General features: G+C 60.2%; 2 protein-coding genes across 3 annotated transcripts; one reads left to right on the top strand and one right to left on the bottom strand.

Moving 5' to 3' along the window:
- Positions 1–90: 90 nt before the first annotated feature.
- Positions 91–1,902, top strand: FOXS1 (forkhead box S1). Its single transcript, XM_085079496.1, has one exon. The coding sequence runs from the start codon at positions 511–513 to the stop codon at positions 1,846–1,848; it is 1,338 nt and encodes a 445-aa protein (XP_084935622.1). The 5' UTR covers positions 91–510; the 3' UTR covers positions 1,849–1,902.
- A 3,125-nt stretch (positions 1,903–5,027) lies between these two features.
- On the bottom strand, positions 5,028–13,590 carry MYLK2 (myosin light chain kinase 2). Of its 2 annotated transcripts, XM_085079101.1 has the most exons (12): positions 13,348–13,577; positions 10,749–12,385; positions 10,304–10,614; positions 9,326–9,431; positions 8,999–9,092; positions 8,765–8,874; positions 8,437–8,578; positions 8,195–8,265; positions 7,841–7,969; positions 7,380–7,532; positions 6,883–7,015; positions 5,028–6,527 (listed from the first exon to the last, which is right to left on the bottom strand). In XM_085079101.1, the coding sequence occupies exons 2-12, from the start codon at positions 12,326–12,328 to the stop codon at positions 6,447–6,449; spliced, it is 2,910 nt and encodes a 969-aa protein (XP_084935227.1). In that variant the 5' UTR covers positions 12,329–12,385; positions 13,348–13,577; the 3' UTR covers positions 5,028–6,446. The 2 variants fall into 2 exon arrangements, with proteins under 2 accessions (XP_084935227.1, XP_084935228.1); XM_085079102.1 differs by lacking the exon at positions 6,883–7,015 and having other exon boundaries at positions 13,348–13,590.
- Positions 13,591–18,388: the final 4,798 nt, after the last annotated feature.

The raw sequence follows: 18,388 nt of genomic DNA, 5'->3' as shown, positions 1-18,388 counted from the left end.
TGGCACAACAGAGAGCTGGAACAACAGAGACTTGGCACAGGATTCAGCACAAGCCCAGGCTGGGGGCAGGGGCAGAGGCACTGGGGTGGGTGGGGGGCAGATGGGCATCTGAGGGCAGGCAGCACTCTCAGTCCTGACAGCATCCCTGCACTCAGCCTCCCTCCAGGCCCGGTCAGAGCCCGGCTGCACACCGTGAGCAGGGCAGGATGAGAAACACGCCGTGGGAACTTTCCGTGGGAAAAGGGGCTGGGGGAGCCGGGGGCTGTGCCCGCCTCTGCCCTGGGGAGGCCGCGGCCGTGCCAACCCCGGGGCCACTAGCTGCTGGCCGCAGGCCTTGGCTGCGCATCCGTCCGTCTGTCCACAGGGACCAGTGCTGGACGGCAGAGCCCCGCTCCGCCCTGGGCGGCCCCTCAGAGGAGGGGCCCGCCGCCCCCTCGCCGGCCGGCGGGTTTTAACGGGCCGTGCTGGGGCCGTGCGGCAGAGCGGGAGCGGGATCGCCCGGCCGGGAAGATGCAGCCAGACCTCCCCGTCGGCGAAGCGGCGCTGCGCAGCCCACCGGCCCCTGAGCCGGCCGGCGGCCCCTTCCCCACCTCCGAGGCCACCAAGCCACCCTACAGCTACATCGCCCTCATCACCATGGCCATCCAGAGCGCGCCCGAGCAGCGCATCACCCTCAGCGGCATCTACCGCTACATCATGGGCCGCTTCACCTTCTACCGTGAGAACAAGCAGGGCTGGCAGAACAGCATCCGCCACAACCTCTCCCTCAACGAATGCTTCGTCAAGGTGCCCCGCGATGACAAGAAGCCGGGAAAGGGCAACTACTGGACCCTCGACCCCGACTGCTACAACATGTTTGAGAACGGCAGCTTCTTGCGGCGCCGCCGGCGCTTCACCAGGAAGAGGGGCCTGCGGGATGCACCAGGCACCGAGGGAGACGAGGAGCGTGGGAAGACCCCCAGGCAGCAGGCGCGAGGACTGCCCGCTGCCCCGCAGCCTGAGGAGGGGAAGGCAGAGCGGGGCTACAGCTCGCCGTTGGCCACAGGACGCCTGCCGAGCCCTGCCACCCTGTCCGAGGGTGCCGGGCTGCCGGGGTGCGCTGAGCCCTGTGCCCGGCGTCAGCCGCCCAAGGCCAGGCAGCCCTGCCTGTACGTGCCGGACATGCCACAGCCCAAGGGGCCGTTCTTCACGCCCCCCGAGAGCCGCCCGCCCAAGGAGACTGTCTTCGGGGGGCTCCCGGCGGCGCTGCAGCTGCCCCGGCCAGGTCAGTACCCATTGCCCAGCGAGCGCCCGGCCCAACACCAGCACCCTGCCCTGCTGCCCGCCCTGCTGCCCACCCAGCACAGGGACCCCCCGCAGGACTCACCAGCCACCCCAGACAGCCCCCCGGAGGGCAAGGAGATGGCTGCCCCTGGATTGGGGGCGTGTCAGCCATTTGGGCAGGTGCCACCTGCATTCCCTGGCAACCTCCTCAGCACGGGCAAACCCCCTCCATCCTGCTTCCTGGAGGGAGAGGGCTACACGCAGCCCCACCTGCCCATGTTCGGCTCCTTCGGCCGGCCGGGCCCAGAGGTGCTGGGCAGCAGCTACCAGTGCCGGGTGCAGGCACTGAGCTTCTGCATGAAGGAGCGGCCCTGCGGCACAGCGCTGGAGCAACTCCTGGCTGCAGCCCCCCCGGCCCCTGCCGCCCCCCGCCAGCCACCCTTCGGGGCTGTGGGCCCACGGGCAGGTGAGCAGAAGGAGCCATGGGGGCCGGGAACCACGATCCCACTGCAGGGGGGTAATGGCTATCCCCTGGGGCTGCCCCCCTGCCTCTACCGGACACCTGGCATGTTCTTCTTCGAGTGAGGGACTCCCCACCCTGGGACGACTCAGCACCCAATAAAGCACATTCCCCAACAATGCCTCTGTGGTCTCTGTGCCCCATTCGAGGTGGGCAGTGGGCAGGGGTGAACTGGGTACCCTCTGCCCTAGTCCAGGTGCTGGCAGGGGGATGCATGTCCCCAAGACCACCTGGCACAGACCCCATCCCCACCAGTCCTTCCATCAGTGATCAGTCACTGTCTGGATGGTGAGACCATGGCGGGATGGGGCATGACCTGGACCAGGGCACTTACCTCCCCGTCCTGGGGAGATGCTGGTGACAAAGTTCTGCCACAGTGTGGGACCAAGAGCCCCTGAAGCCCCATCTCATGGTAGTGTGAGGGAATCTTGTCCCTGGGGGTCAGGAGGATGTGCTGCAGCAAAAGTTATCCCCAGTGGAGCCCCACTGTCACCACCTCCCTGTGCCTGGGACCCCTCCAAGTGCCTGGTTTTGCACAGGATGTCACATGGGGCACAAGTGGCACCAGCTGCAGTGTGTGACCTTGCAAATGGGTCTGTATTGCCCCAGACAGACTGTGGGGAAGCACCAGGGGTTATGGCACAGTGTGGAGGCTCTGTTATGGGGGGGACAGGAATCCCTCCCCTCTTTGTTCTTCTTGTGGCTGTGCCAGTGCCTGGCTGGGATTGCAACAAGTCCCTGCAGACTCCAAGACCAGGGCAGCCCCAAAGATAGACTGTGCCAGGGGCTGCAGCTCTGATGGGAACAGCCAGGAAAGTGGATTCCTCTGACCTGAATCATGTAGGGTGGCTGCCAGTGAGGAGGCACCAGCTGAGTCACTGCTGTTGACACTGGGCTGGGCACAGGGACATGCCCCTCCTGGCCAGGCTGGGGGACACTGAAGTGGGCAGGGGTCCCCACAGCCCTTGGGTGGGATCTGGCCACCAGCCCCTTCCCACACACTGGGACACCTGAGACAGCACCTCTGAGCACTGGAGTGGGGCCAGAGTGATGCTAGCGAAGTGGGGGGCTGTGCTTGTGCCCCCCATCCTGCCGACCCCAGGCTGGGAGAAGGAGCTCCCCAGGAGCAGCAATACCCACATCCCACGCTACAGCCAGCCCTGGCAGGGGCTCTCCATGCTAATGTGGGAATTAAATTTGTGTAAAGTCCCCCCAGCTCCCCAAGGCCAGTGGGACTCCACTTTGATCAGTCTTGGGGTTCTCTGCGGGGGCCGTCCTGGCACGGAGGGACACTGCCGTCACTCGGGGACCGGGAGCACCGCGGCCGCCTCAGCCCTGTTATTAGCCCTCAGACGCTTCTGCTGGGCCATGGCTGTGTCCCAGCCCCGGGCAGGGCAGGGCTGGCAGCCCTTCATCATCGAGGACGGCCACTCAAACCCGGGCCTCTCTTTTCTCCCTTTTTTTTCCCCTGCCCAGTGGAAAACAATATTTGAGCGCCTACATCATGCTGGCGTCTCCGGAGCGGCCGGCGGCGAGCGCGGCTGACCTCAGCCCCCTCCTTCACACGGTCCCCGGGGGCGCGGGAGGAAGCGAGCGCCGCAGCCATGCCCAGGGGCCGTCTGGTTCCCACGCAGCGTGGCCGGGCCCATCGCCCGCCCCGGCTGGGAACACACGGCCCCAGCCCCATGCTGTGCCCGGGATGAGGTCCCTGCGCTGGGAGCAGCGTGGCGCATCCCTCTGTCCCCCAGAACTGCAGCAGCCACTAGGGATGGGGGTTCCTGTCCTGCACAGCCTGCACTGCCCCAGAGTGCAGATCAGAGTTGAAAGGATGCGCCAGTGCTCTCCTTTCCTGCCCTCACCCTGACTGCCGGTCATGGACCCGCTGTTCTCCCGGCTCTGCCTCCTCCCAGCTCGCTCCCGGCTCGCAGTGGGTGGCCTGGCCCCCCGCCCACTCGCCCGCTCCCATCCCGGGCCGTGTCGTGGCCAGGACTGTGTTGCACCCGGTCACAGGGCGAACCTGCTGCCACTGCCGGCAGTGCTTCCAGGTGCCAGCACAGGAGGTCTGCCCACTCCCCTTCCCTCCCTGCACTGCCTGTGGAGCTCCTCGTTTCTGCAGGCACGGTCGGTGCCACAGGAACAGTGCTGTTCCAGGCTCCGGGGATGGATGCTGAGGACACATGTGTGCACACCCAGACTGCATCGTGCATCCATGGGGGTGATGAGGACCCCACACATAAGGGATGGAACTGCCTGTCGTGCTCTGTGCTGGACCAGGAGCAACACTGTCCCTTGGCCCCAGTGAGACCAGTCCACTTCCTGCAGCTTGAGGGGCTCATGAGCCCTGCCAGCTAGGAACATAGGATGGAATCATGGCTATGTCCATGGGTGTCCCTGTGGTCCCACTCATTCAGCCCCAGTGTGTGTTTCTGTAGGGTCCCAGGGTAGGAAGGACAGAGGCTGGAGAAACCAAACTGGGCTGTGGGGTAAAGGTCCCCTCATCCTCAGATGTGCTGGCGCCTGTGCATCCCTCTGCCACAGACAGGCACACACAGGGGTATATTAAGGAACTGATCCCCTAGAGCAGCTCAGGGTGCCAGGATTGTCCAGAGCTGATGGTCTATCTGGGAGCCCTGTGGCCACCCCACAGCAGGGCCCTGCAGCCCCTGTGGCCAGCCGGGGCCAGGGCCTGGACCGGGGCAATGTGCGGCTCTTGGGGCCAGACAGGAAGGAGACGTCACCGCCGTGGAGCGTAACTCAAACCAGATGGGGCTGCGCTGGCGTCCAGGCCTGCGGGGTGGTCACCGACAGGAACCGGTCAAAGGCTGCCGGCAGGAAGCGGCTGGGAGGGACGCCTGCGGCGGGAGCCGGAGTCCAGGCTCTGGCAGCCTTAACCACTTCAGGGCCAGCTACAGCTCCCCTGGGCAAAGGGGCACTGGTACCCACCTGCCTGTGCTTGGGCATCCCACCCCATATGGGCAGATGCTGAAGATATGAGGATGCCTCTGACTGACAGCTGATCCATCCATCCACCCAGGCATTTCCCCTCCCTCCATCCCCTGGGGTGCTCAGAGCTGTTGGGTGTGGAGACCAGAAACCCTTGGCATTGTGCCTGCACAGCCCTGCCCAGGATGTACCAGGTGGTCCCTGTCCACAGCACAGCCTGGACCCATCCCCTCTACCCCAGAGATGAGATGCTGCTTCCCAACCTCATCTCACTTATCTTGTGACTCTCAGGCCCTGCTGGTGGGAGTAGGGCCTCCCCAGCCCCTCGCAGTGGCAGGTGTGGGCTGTGGGCAGACCTGTACATTTATTTACAAGAAGGCGAGCTCTGGCGAGGGCTCCAGTTTGGGACAAGGTTCCACCAGCCGTGGCTCCTGCCCAGCTGGGACAAGCCTGAAGCCTCTTCCCTCGCTGCAGCCAGTGAGGGTGAGGGGCGGTGTCCCCCTGTGTCTGTCCCCGCTGTTTTTCCAGCAGGCACAGAGGGCACAGGCAGCCCCAGAGTAAATACACAGCCCTGGCTTGGGGGGCTCAGCCATGGCAAAAGCCGAAGCTGGGGAACTCCTGCCAGCCCCCAGCCCCTCCTGCAGTGGGCAAGGCTGCATGCTGCAAATCCCAGGGGCTGCCCATCCTCCGGCAGCACCGGGGAGGACCAAGGGGTGCGGGCAGAGGGGACGGGGATTGGGACAAGGCGCAGGAGCTGGAGCAGCACCCCTCTCCCCAGTCCCAGCAGGTCCCGCGGAGCCCCCGCACAGGGCGGGGAGCTGGCGGCCGCGGCCGGAGCGGCGGAGCAGTTCCGGTGTGTTGGTGGTCGGGTGAGCGGTGCCGGCCGGAGCGGGGAGCGAGAGCCAGCTGCTCTGCATTAGCCCGCCTCGCTCATCGCGATCTGCCGGGGACGGGTGAAGCAGAGGTTGTGTTTTTCCCCCGCTGGCAGAACCGAAGGGCAGGGAGGGCAGGAGGAACACAAAGCCTCCTTCTTTCCTCGTTGGCTCCCAGCTGGGGACGCCGCTGGAAGCGTGCTTGCTGCTTCCTCCCTTCCTGTGCGAGCAGCAGCTCTGGGCCAGCTCCGCTCCCACATGCCCAGCTGGCCGGGAGGAGGTGCTTCGGCCCCCGCCTCCGCTGCCAAGGCACCAGGGTGAGGGTCCACGGTGCCCTCCAGCATCATCGCCGAGCCACAGAGCTGGGAAGGGAGGTCGGGCAGTGCAGGGGCCAGCGGCGGTGAAGGCGGGGCAGGGCTGCGGCATTTACAGGCAGAGAGGGCACATTTTGAGTCCAAAAGCAGCAAGCGCCAGGTGGCCGAGGCAGTGGGATCACACCGGAATGGCCTTTCTCCTCTGAGGGCACGGGAAGGAAGCGTGAGCAGAGCAGAGATGCTGCAGGTCGGGCATCACGCAGCCAGGCCAGGGCCAGAGATGAGATCAGAAACATCCACTCTGGAACAGCCTCACAGTCTGAGGAAATCCCGATGGGAGCATTGGCTCAGTGGGAGTGAGGAGGGCTGGAGCGTCAGGAGCCCCAAGGCCACTGCAAGCAGCCCCAGGAGTGATGTGGTCCTGAGCACAGTGATGCTGCCCGCGGTGGGACGAGCTCAGCAGAGCTGCTCCAGACTGGTGGAGGTCCCTCTCAAGTGGTTCCTTTCTGGCCTCAGCTCCCCAGGGAGCCCAGCTCAGATGCCCAGCGCAGTCAGGGACCCCGAGCTGGTGATCTTCCTGAAGCGGTTGGCAGCACATACCCCAATGAAGTTTTTCTGTGAAAGCAAAGAGGAAAGATGTTCATGCCATGGCAAGGACTGTGGCACTGGAGGTTGAGCCACACCCCGCTCTGGGGCCTGACACTGCTCCTGCCTCTAAAAGCTGCTCTTGGGATCAGCTCAGGAGTAACCACCCCAAAGGGACCTCTGTTTGATGGAGGTTTCACCTCGGGTGCATCCATGCTCAGACCTGCATCATCCCCAGACCTGTTTCCCAGCTGCCAGCAGCACAGTGAGACAGAGCCATTCTCCATGCTCCAGATGCCATCCACCAGGATAGGCAGAGTCTAGCAGTCCCCTCCCAGCCCCCTCAGAATCTGCTGACCCTCATGCCCTTGCTGGCCCCCCACACCTTCCAGCGCCGCCGCATGACGTATTTCTTGAGCAGCACTTGGGACTTGAGCCGCCGGTTGGAGCGTTTGGCCTTTTCTGCCAGATTATTGAGCCAGGGATGCTGCAGGCACTGGTCAGCACTCATCCGGGCACTGGGGGCAAGAGGAGCCCACGTCAACCCTGTGTCCTCACCCCCAACCACCCTCTTCTCCAGCTGCTCTGGAGCCCCAAAACCCCATAACCCTGCAGGGAGGAAACAGATGGAAGGATGTGCCCAGGGACTGGTGGGGCTGGGCAGGACCCCAAGGGGTCCAGCACATCCTGTGTGGGACAAGTGTCCCTGGAGGGATGCAGGGCTCTGTTGGGATCAGTCAGAGTGGGGCAGAGCCCCACGGGGTGCACTTGGTACAGGACCCAGGGGGTGCTCCTGGCCCTGGTGAAGATGCAGCATGTGGTACCTGGGGCAGCTCTGGGGATGCCCACCCCAGGACCCCATGGCCACTGCTGGCCTCACACCTCTTATCCTTGATGATGAGGTTTGAGACGAAGTCCTTGGCCTCATCAGAGACACTCTCAAAGGTCTCCTCATCGAAGTACCAGTTGGCAGCCAGGACGTTGTTGAGTGTCTCGGTGTCGTCATCACCCAAGAAGGGGGAGAGGCCACTGAGCCTGGGGGTACAGGGAGGTGAGGAGTCAGGTGCTCTCAGGCTGCAGCACCTCCCACACCCCCTGGAACAGAGCCAGCCTGGCCAGACCTGCTCCAGGGATGTGCTGGCACTGTCCTGTGTCCTGCCTACAGCCAGGCTGAGCCCCTTCCTGCCCCACCACCCCACACAGCCATCTCCCCATGCAGCACCCCCCACCTGCCCACCAAGCAGTCAAGCTGCCTGGGGACAGCTCTGCACCCAGGGGAGCTGCGCCCCAGCACCACAGCTCTCCAGCACAGCACTGGCAGTCCCTGCCCAGCCCTGACGTACAGCATATAGGTGATGACACCCATGCTCCACATGTCCGTGGTGTAGGAGACCTGCTCATAGTTGACCACCTCAGGGGAGAGGAATTCAGGAGTGCCAAAATTCACCTTCAGCTTCTCATTGGGATTGTACCTGCAGCCAGGGGGGCAAGTCAGCAGAACGGGGACACAGCTTGCTTCACCAAAGCTCTGCCCCTCTCTCAGCAGATGCTGCCCTCCCCCAACTAGTCAGGGAGAGCCATGGCCAAAGCAATGGCCTAGAACAGGTCCTGGGGCTCCTGGTACCCAAAGGGCACACAGAGGTGAAGGGTGGAAGGGGGACAGGGAGGAGGAACAGAGTTGAGGAAGAAAAGCTCACCTTCGAGCCAGCCCAAAGTCAATGATCTTCACCATATGCCCAGTGGCAGCAACGCAGAGGATGTTCTCAGGCTGTGGGGACAGGGTGACCATTGCCCCACCACCAAGAGAAGACATTCCCACTGCATAGCTCCTGCAGTTGACCTACACCAGAGCAATGCTGACCCACAGGCACCCCCCCATGGCTGGCCAGTGTCCTGCTGTCACCCTCGGCCCTGTCACTGTCACCCCCCAGCCCCGCACCTTGAGGTCGAGGTGAAGGACGCACATGTGGTGCATGAAGCGGATGCCCTCGCAGATCTGCCGGACAAACACCATGCAGTCCACCTCTGTCAGGTGGTAGTCGTCGTCAATGATCCGCTCGAAGAGCTCCCCACCCTCCACACTGCGTGAGGATGGACCATGGGGTCACTCAGGGGGACTCCCTGCCCTGAGCTATCCTCCTGCAGAGGATAAGACCCTGATCCCCTGGGGACCCTGGCCCAGCCCCAGCATGGAGGTGCTGAGCAGAGCCAGGGTGGGATATAGCAGGTAGGGGTCAGACAGCCCCAAGGTAGGCAGAGGCACTCACAATTCCATGAAGAGGATGATCTCCCGGGGTGTTTCAATGGCATCGTAGAGCTGGATGAGGTTGCGGTGGTTCAGCTGGTTCATCACATCGATCTCCAGCAGCACCATCTCCTGCAGAAGGAGCCCCAGGATGGCGTGTGGTGTCAGCCCTGGCTGTGCCACTGGGACAGGCTGTGTCCCCACACCAGGGGCACACAGAGCATAACTGCCACCCCCTGCCCAGCATCGTTCAGACCTTGTCCTTGGCTCCCTGTTTCCTGATCACTTTGGCTGCCAGCTTGAGTCCTGTCTCCTTCTCTGTGCACGTGTGAACTTCACCGAACTTTCCCCTGGGGAGAGAGGGAGGGTGAGAGGGAGAGGTGCCCACGCCATCAGCCACCCAGGCTGCTGGGGACCCTCACACTGCACTGTGCTGCTGCCCTGCACTCCCCGAGGCATCTGCTTGCCTGCCCAAGGCACCCACCCATCACAAGCAGAGGAGTTCCACCAACCCAAAGCCAGTGCTCAAGGCTAAAGGGCAGCTTGGGGCAGTGCCAGGGGAAGCACTGGGGCCTTTCCTTACCCCCCCAGGATATCCTTGGAGCTGAGGCTGTACTGGGAGCTGACACTGTCAGAGCGTAGGGTGACAACGCGGTGTGCGAAGGGCGCTGGCGGCGGAGGGACATCATCTGTCCAGAGAGAAAGGATGAGATGAGAAGGGAATCTACTGTTCAGGGGACCCCACTTCTGGGTACTCTGGGATGCCCTGATGTGGGGTAAAGACAGGCACCCAGCCAAGCCTGTGGGTGCAGGATGTGGCCAGTGGTACTGAGTGCTGGGCTGTGAGCTGGGGGCTCCTTGCTGGGGCTGCACTGGGGGATGCAGCAACCCTTGAAGTGTCCCTCACTACTGCCCACAGCATCGCCCTGCTGTATGGCACCAACTGTACTCTGTGGCACCCACCCCTCTCCATGGAACCCTGCTCCATGGCCTCCATCCCAATACATGGCACCCACCTTGCTTCATGACAGCCACCCCCACCATGCCACATGTCACATTTACCCTTTCCAGGCCATGTTGTTGTCTGTTACCCTCTCCAGGCCAACCCCATTCCATGCCACCACCTCCTGCTCACCTCCCAGGACAGATCCCACTCACAGGGCACCCCATGCAGCACCCTTTCCCAGGTGAGGGTAGGAGCCAGACTCACAGGAATCCCCACATGCACCCACTGTCCCCAAGCCCTGCCATCCCCACAAGGACAGTGGTGCAAGATATGAGGACATGCTGTCCCCTGCCACCAGCCAGACAGTCACTGTCACTCCCCAGGCTCCTCTTCCTCACAGTCGGTGTGGCCAGAGCAGGCCAGGAGGGGACGCGATGTATTTAGCCCTGTTTACAGTGAAAGGGGAGCTCGAAGGCCACCAGGCAGGTGACAAGCCAAGGACAGGAGCTGGCAGTACGGAGTAATCAGCAGCAGGCAGGGCCATGGGGTTCCCAGGCTGTCATTCCACAGAGGGTCCAGGGGGGTAAGGAAAAGGCAGGTACCTCATGGCCTTACCCAATATCTCAAAAGGGTCTTCCTTCCCGAAATCAGGGGTGAGGTAGGGGCTGGGGGGTGGCTTTGCCTCTGTCAAGGATGGTTGCACCCCAGGCCCAGGCTGCTTTGCAACCCCAGCAGGATCTGGGGGCTGCTCTGTGGCACTTGGCAATGTCCTCTCCTGTGGGGTGCTGGGGGTTTCCAGGGGCTGCAGGTTCCCCACGGCTGGTGAGTAAGTGCCAGGCTCTGTCGGACCCTCTTTTGGCTCCACCATCGTGGTCTCCTCTTCTATTGCCTCCATCTCTGCCACCTCTGCCCAGGGCTGCTCCGCCCTGGAAGTAGGAGCAGGAGGTGAGCAGAGCTCAGCCAGCAGCTCCCAAGCCCAGCACCCACCTCTGCCTGGAGGGATCCAGGGCTCCCTGGAGCAGCCCGGGGAATCCCTCCCATCCCAGGAGGGAGTGGATACCTGTGGCAGGCAGCCGGGCAGCTCAGGCTCTGCAGCAGAGCTGGGCGTGGGGCCTCGGGGATCGTTAGTGGCTGTTCTTCTGTCTCCTTGGACACTTCATCCCTTTCCCCCTGAGTCTTCACAGCAGCCATGGCTGCTGCCTCCGTGGGCTCTGCAGCCCCATCCCCAGCCTCTGCTCCAGGTGTAGGAGGCTCCACCTCTGCAGCTTTCTTCCCTCCATCCCGAGCCTTTGCAGCCACCGGGACTTTCTCCTTTGCAGAATCTTTTCCTCCGTCCTCAGCCTTTGATGCAACTACAGATTTTTCCACCTTTGCAGTTTTCTTCCCCCCATTGTGCCCTTTTGCAGCTGCTGTGGATTTCTCCTTTGCAGGCTCTTTTTTGTTTCCACCTGGAGCCGTTTTTGCAGCTGGGGTTTTCTCTGCCTTTGTTGCTGCCTTCTCCCCATCCTGAGCCTTGGCAGCAACTGGGACTTTTTCCTTCGCAGGAATTATGGCTTTCTCCTTCACTGGAGCCGGGGCCTTCTCCTTTGTGGGCTCCTCTTTGCCTCCATCTGGAGCCTTTTTAACTGCTGGGGCTTTTTCTGTCTTTACCACTTTATTCTCTTCACTTGGAGCCTTTGCAGCAGCAGGGGCCTTCTCCTTTGCGGCAGCCGTGGTTTTCTCCTTTGCAGGCTTGGTATCAGCTGGGGCTTGCTCTGCCTTTACAGCTTGCTTCCCTTCATCCAAAGCTTTAGCAGTGGCTGGGACCTTCTCTTTTGAAACCACTGTGGTTTTCTCCTTTGCAGGCTCTCCTTTGCCTCCATCCTGAGCCTGAGCTGGAGCCAAGGCTGTCTCCTCCATAGGTTTTGCCTTCCCTCCTTCAGAGTTTGCTGCAGCCGGAGTCTTCTCCTCTGCAGGCTCTGCTTTCCCACCACTCTCAGCCCCTGACCCACCAGGGGCTTGCTCCTTCTTGGATTCATCCTTTCCTCCATCCTGAGCCTCAGTTGCAGCCATGTCCTTCCCCTCCATGGGCTCATCCTTCCCTTTCTCAGGCTCTCCCTCAGCTGGAGGCTTCTCCTCCTTGGGCTTATCCTTCCCTCCATCCTTAGTCTTTGCAGCAGCTGAAGCCTTTCCTCCTTTGAGCTCTCCTGCAGCTGGAGATTTCTTCTTCCCAGGCTTATCTTTCTCACCCTTCCCTATACCCTGGACCTTGGTGGCAGCCAGAACCTTCTCCCCGGTGGATACTGACTGTCCTCCATCAGATGCTGCCTGTCCTCCATCAGATGCTGCCTGTCCTCCATCATGCTGCACAGCCGAAGCCTCCTCCACTGGAGCTGCTTTCGATCCATCCTGGGGCTCTGGAGCAGGCAGGACTGCCTCCTGTTCTGTTTCTGTCTTCTCTCCTCCAGCCACTCCTGCAGCCTTCTCCTGCCCAGGCTTATCTGTCCCTCCGTCCTGCGCCACGGTGGCAGCCGGCACTGTCCCCCCTTGGGGCTGAGCAGCCTGGGGGGCTGCAGGTGCTGTGCTGCCCTCTGCTTCAGGGGGGGCCGTGCCACCAGCCCCCCCGCTGTCGGCACCATCCACCCCACCGCCCTGCTCCATGGGGACTCTCCGGGCAGGAGTCGGCTGCCCTGCGGTGCTCCCGGTTCGGCGAGGCTCCTGCGGGAGAGAAAGCAGCAGCTGAGGGCTCCCCGGACCCGACGCCCTGCAGAGGGGACGGCAGGACTCGGGCGGTGGCTCTGCTCCTGCAGGGACGAGCTGCTGCCATCCAGCCGGGACCTGTGCCCCCGCCGCCCAGCCGGCGGCTCCCGGGCAGGTGGCACCGAGCCAGGGACCCCACGTGGCCACCAGTCCCGGCACTGTCCCATTGTGCCCCGATATCTGCCCCGCGGTGACTGATCGATGGCCTGACCCCGGCACCTGTCACCGGGTGCCTGGGGCCTCCGACGTGCAAACAGCCAGCGCGGCGCGGCCAGGGCGACAATTTAAGGCCACATCCCACCATGGCGGGGCAGGAGACAGCGGCTCTGGCACCGGGCTGGCAGTGGGGATCAGGAGAGCGTTCCCGGCACGGCCCCACCACTACTCCCCGCAAACCACGCTGGACGTCCAGCCATGCAGGCAAATCCCATCAGCTCAGGGGCCACACGGACCCCCGGACCCAGCAGCTGCCAGCGCTGCTTGTCACCCTGCTCAGGGGTAACCAGGTCCACCAAGGAAACCTGCTGGTGCTCATGTACCTGCACTGGGCTCCAGCCCAACACCTGATCCCCAAATCCCTCTTCCACCCTGGGCTCCGCTGCCCTCCTGTGCCCGGTCATCTTTCCTCACCCTGTCCCAAAACACCCTCCTGTGCAGCCGTCCAGAGCCCAGGACAGCCCAGCCCCAGAATAAACCCACCAGCGACTATCCCAGTAACCGGGTAGTTCCTCGATGATCTTACTGGAACAGAAGGTGTAGCAGAGCAGTCCCTGGGAGAGCATTTCCACATCCCACAGCTCAGCACAGGAAGCTCGTGGAGACATAGTGTTCCTCCCAGGGCTGGGGCCCCACTGTCCCCCTGGACCCTCTACCACCATGCCCCAAGTCAGAAGCCATGGAGACCCCCCTGGCCCCTTTACCTGGGTCCTGGTGCAGCGAGCGGTCAGGGCGGCAGCATCCGCACTGTGGCAGCGCCGGAGGGAGCAGCCTCTTCTATCCCGGGTGTAACGGAGCCGGATTAGTGCGGGCAGAGGAGGATCCTTTACAGCAGCGGGAGCCGGCCCGCTTCGCCTTTCCCAGCACCTGTTGCTGCTGGAGCCCGTTCAAAGGACACGCCACTCTCGCCTGTCCCCCGTGGGCTGGGGACACGCAGACAAGGGGCAGGGGACAGGGACGGACCTGCCTCCTGCTCCAGCACGGCACCACAGGGAGGGCTGGCACTGGACGCAGGGGACCCCAAAACCATCCCATGGGGGTGGCCTGGGTGAGCTGGACAGAGTCCAGGTGGCCAAGGCCCTGCAAGGTGCCCACAGGTGACACACGGTGGCCATTGGCCAACCCATGAGGATGGTGGCTGGGAGCAGCTGGTGATGGTGGTGGTCTTCTGTGCTGCTCAGCTGTGGCCAGCTCTGCCCACTGGCACTGGCCCTTCACGAGAGCAACTCCAAAGGATTCTGCATTCTATGGGTACAGTGTGGCACCTCTGGGCACTGCCATCAGGACTTGATGCAGGTGACAGCAGCTGAGAATTGGGCATTGGCCAGCAGCTGCAGCCTCAACCAGTTGAAAGACTTATTTTCTGCAAAATCAAGTGTTTTGGGAATCACGGAAAGAAAGTGGAGCTGAAGGTTCCAGAGGGGTTGGGCTGTGTGTATGGGTGCTGCACAGGCATTGCCAGCTCCTTCTGGGGTGCTGCACCCCTGGACACACCTCAGGGACTGCACAGGGCTGATTCTTGGTGTTTGCTTCCCCCAGGGCCAGGCTGGCCAGGTACTCCCAGGGAGGCTGAGATTACCTTGGGCTCCTCCAGCCTCAGCCCCTACCAGCTGACAGCCTGGTCCCACCTCCCAGCTCCCCAGCTTGCAGCCACACAAAGCTCAGGTCCTGCCAGACACCAAACCCAGCTGCTTAAACCTTGCTTTGCTTTCTCCTTAGCTTAAGGTTTACCTGTGGCAGGGCTGGAGGATACAGCAGCAAAGGAAGGGGGGAGGCTGCCCTGGCCAGTGCCATCCATGATGGAGCTGAGTCAATGCCACCAACACAAGCAGCAGCAGCCCCCCAAAAGCAGTGTTCACTGTGCCTGCAGCACCTCTCAGGAGAACTGACACTGCCCAGGCAGTGCTGCTGCTCCACATTGCCAAATCCCAGCTCCCAGTGAGCCACCAGCTTCTGTGTGCCATGGCCTGTGGTCAGACTTTGCCAGTGGTTCACATGTGGCATTGAGAGTGACACAAGCCAGGATGGGGGCACAGCTGTTCCCCTGTCTTGAGGTGCTGCTGTCCCACCTGTCCCTGCCCTGGCCTCAGGCACCCACCAACACCTCGATGCAAGAACCACACTTCCTTAGTGGGACATGGCCAGAAACTCCTGAGTGGACATGGAGCTCTCCTGCTCCAGCATCACGGCTTGGATTTGTGGTTTCAGCAAGCCCAGCTCCTTTCCCAAATTCTTTGTCAGGACCTGGAATGTGATGAGGACCAGCAGGGATAATGCAGGAGCAGGCACACAGCTCCAACTCACTGCTGTGCTGATACAGTTGTGCACAAGGAAATGTTGGTGCATCACCAGCATCCACAGTTCCTGGGGACAATGACACCCATGCTGCCCACTCGTGCACAGCCACCGCTCCTGTGATGAGTGGGAGTCCCCCAGCTCAGCCTCTACAGGGCCACTGACAGGAATAACTGGCCAGATGCTGTGCCTGGCTAGCACAGCAGGGACTCTGCCCATCGACTGTCATCGCCAACATACAGTTTGGAATTGCCTCTCCCCTCCTCCGGCCGAGGGCTGCCAGACACCTGGAGGCCACCAATGTCACTTCAGGCACATACTGCCACCACTCCGCGAGCCTTCAGCTCTGCACCCTCCTGGCAAGGAGGTGGTAGAAGGAGCACACCCACTCCCCAGGCATGAGGTAGGAGCCCATGAACCACAGGTATGTGCCACAGTCCCCTCAGAGCTGTTGGTGTGGTGAACGCTGAGATAAAATCCTCCAAGGGGAGCAGGAGCAACCATCTGGACACCAGCCAGCCCTTCCCAGGATGCCTGCAATCTTACACACTCCCTTGGAGCAAGGTTGGTCTGGGCATAAAGCCCTGGGCACAGGTACTGGGGAGCCAATGGAAATGGTTGTCCAAAGGGCAATGGGTAACCATGGTTTGGCACTATCATGGATAAAATTCTTTTGTGGGCAGAGAGAAATAAACTGAAGTCAGGCCTTTGGCAAGAAGGAATTGTAGAATTGAAGGGCAGTATCTGTTGCACCCCAGGATTTCCAGTGCCTTAGCCCAAAACCGCACACCCCAAGGAGCAGCACAGTGCTCTGCAAACCAGCCACCACCCAGGGCTCTCAGCCTGGCCTTGGGTTTTTTTTCCTTCCCATTCAGGAACTTAAGCCAGAGCCTACATTGGCTGCAGATGGGAAACAGCCTGTCCTGCGGCTATCTGGCAGTGCCTCAAGCACGCTGTTCCCTGGCGACGACTTGTCACAACTGCGGCAGCACACTTTAACCTTTACGTTTACCCTGGGAAGGGAGGCTCTGCGGGGCCAAAGCCGGCCCATTCCCGGGAAACCCGACACCCCGGCTAAATCGAGCAGCAGGGCAGGCTGAACAACATCCCCCCCTGAATCCCAGCCATGCTGCTGAAACACAAACCAGCCAGACCATCCTGCTTAACTGCTTCCATCAGGACCAGGGGCTTCCACCACAGACTGCCATTATGTCATGACAGGTGTGAGCAAGGTGATGGGGAAAGACAAGGAAAACTCCCAACATCATCAAAATAGCATCCAGAGCAATGTGGGTACCAGCAGCCTCACCAGGGAGCACCAGGACCTGCCCACGTCCGGGGGTGCTTGCCAGGTTCAGGCCAGGTCACACAAGCAGCCAACAAGATTTCCCAGTAGAGACAGAAGGGAGAAACAAAGCTGTGATTTGAGAGCATCATCAAGCCTTTTTCAGATTAATTTATTCAGCAAACAATTTGATCTTGCAATTCAACATGAAAGTCCAGGAAAACACCATCTGCCTTTTAGTTCCTGCTCTAGTCTGAGTTCAGCAAAGTATTTTGATAACAAATTGAGTACAGCTCAACTAGAAAGGGAGGAGACGAAGATTTTGTACCCAGTTCTCGCCTCACCTCCTCCCACTCCTTGCTCTCAAAGCATGCATGTAAAGGTGATGGGCTTTGAGTACTGAAATACAAAAATGTCTTTGCAAAATCCACAGAGGGAGAATAGAGGTTTTACATCAGTTTCTCAACCTACCCTGACTCTAAAGGCAGGTGTTGGGACAGCACTTAGTTAAATCCCAGTCTCTTGCTCCAGTCCTGTAAATTTGCTCTCTCCGGCACTGGAAAAAATCACCTACTGCCATTTCTGTGATGAAGCCTTGGTCAAATCCCATCCCCTCCCTGATCCACCTCCTTCAGGACATGATTTTTACACACTCTGTATGCAAGAACACTTTTCCCACCATGTCACCACTTCCCTCCTAATTAAGAGGACAGATCCTACACCCCATCCTGTGAGAACCTGGTGGGTGACTCCAAGCTCATCCAAACAGCCCCAGACCCTTGGAGGCACAGCTGCCTGAAGTTCCTGCCCCTGTTTGCAGTGCATGGGGAATAGAAGAGGCCATGTTTGGGGGAAGATGTAATGTCTTTTATTAGACCCAAATAATACCACTAGGGAAAAAATACTGCCAAGCTGTCAGGCACACAAACCCTTCCTTCCTCAAGGCAGAAGAGGCCATGTAGGGCCATCAGGGAAATCCAGCTGCTTCATCCTTCAGGGATCAGTGGCTGCTCCAGCTCCACAGCCTCATAATCCTGCTTGCCTTCACATTCTTCAGCAGCTCATCATCATTCCAGCTCCCTCCTGACTCATCATAAATATTTGCTGCTCCTGCTGCCCACACACTGCCTTCTCCAGAGCTGGCACTCGAGGAAAGAGAAAGGGTTCCCTGACAGCACATCTGAGGCTCTGTGATGTCCCCATCTGATAGCAGATCACAGGGAAAAGTTCCACCGTGACAGAAATGGGGTTAAGGCAAGACAGGTCAGATCCACATGGATTTTAGTTTTCAAGAAGAGGATGCTGACACGTCCCTTGTGCTCCAGCCACTCCTGCAAACTGTCACAGCAGCAGTGACGGCAGATTTTCTGGCTGTCCTGCAGCTCTCAGCTCAGTGACACAGGGCTATCAGCAAAGTCAGAAAAATCTGGCTGAAGGCAGACTGGGTGATTGGGTCAAGCTTTTGGGCTAAGCTCTGCAACAGCTACACAAAGATCCTCAAGAGAAGGGAAGGAAAAGCTGAAACTTGGAAAAAAAAAAAAGGAGCTATATCTGAGCTTCACCCTTTCCAAGAACCCACACTGCCACAGGGTCATTCATCCTTTAGTATCAATCCACTTCCCCAAGCCTCACATTCTCCAGTTGCTCAGTTACAAATTGCTCAAAACCTTTAATTTTTTAAAAGAATCCTTGTATTTCAGTAGGGGTAGCTTTTCCTCTTTTAATCCCAACAGGGAAGTTTGAGGCTGATGCTCTTTGAAACACTCCCATAGAGACCCCAGCTGTTCTGCAATGACATCTCTTGAGCATCACACTTTTTAGGAGAATTCCTGCAGAAACATCATCCCTTGGGTGCAATAAATGTTCATCTTGGAATTTAGCTCTCTAAGGACTTTCTCCCACTGTTACGTCTCTCAATCTAGGAGTAAAATAGCAATTGCTTGAAGTACTTTGGCAAGAATGAGACAGTACCTCTAACCATCCCCTTGGCTGGAGTCTAACACTGAGTTTAAACTCACTCTCATTTTCACCCAAAAATCTGAACAAAAAGCTACACACTTTGGGAGTACTTCTTCAACAGTACCCAAATTCAGAGGAAATGAAAGCAAATGTTTTCCATAACCACCAAACAAGAAAGTTTGTCCAGTTAGGACAAATTAATTCTA

This window comes from Lichenostomus cassidix, chromosome 20, assembly GCF_008360975.1.
Source record: "Lichenostomus cassidix isolate B80296 chromosome 20, HeHo_3.0, whole genome shotgun sequence".
Classification (NCBI taxonomy): Eukaryota; Metazoa; Chordata; class Aves; order Passeriformes; family Meliphagidae; genus Lichenostomus; species Lichenostomus cassidix.
This window is presented reverse-complemented; position numbering and strand designations above follow the sequence as displayed.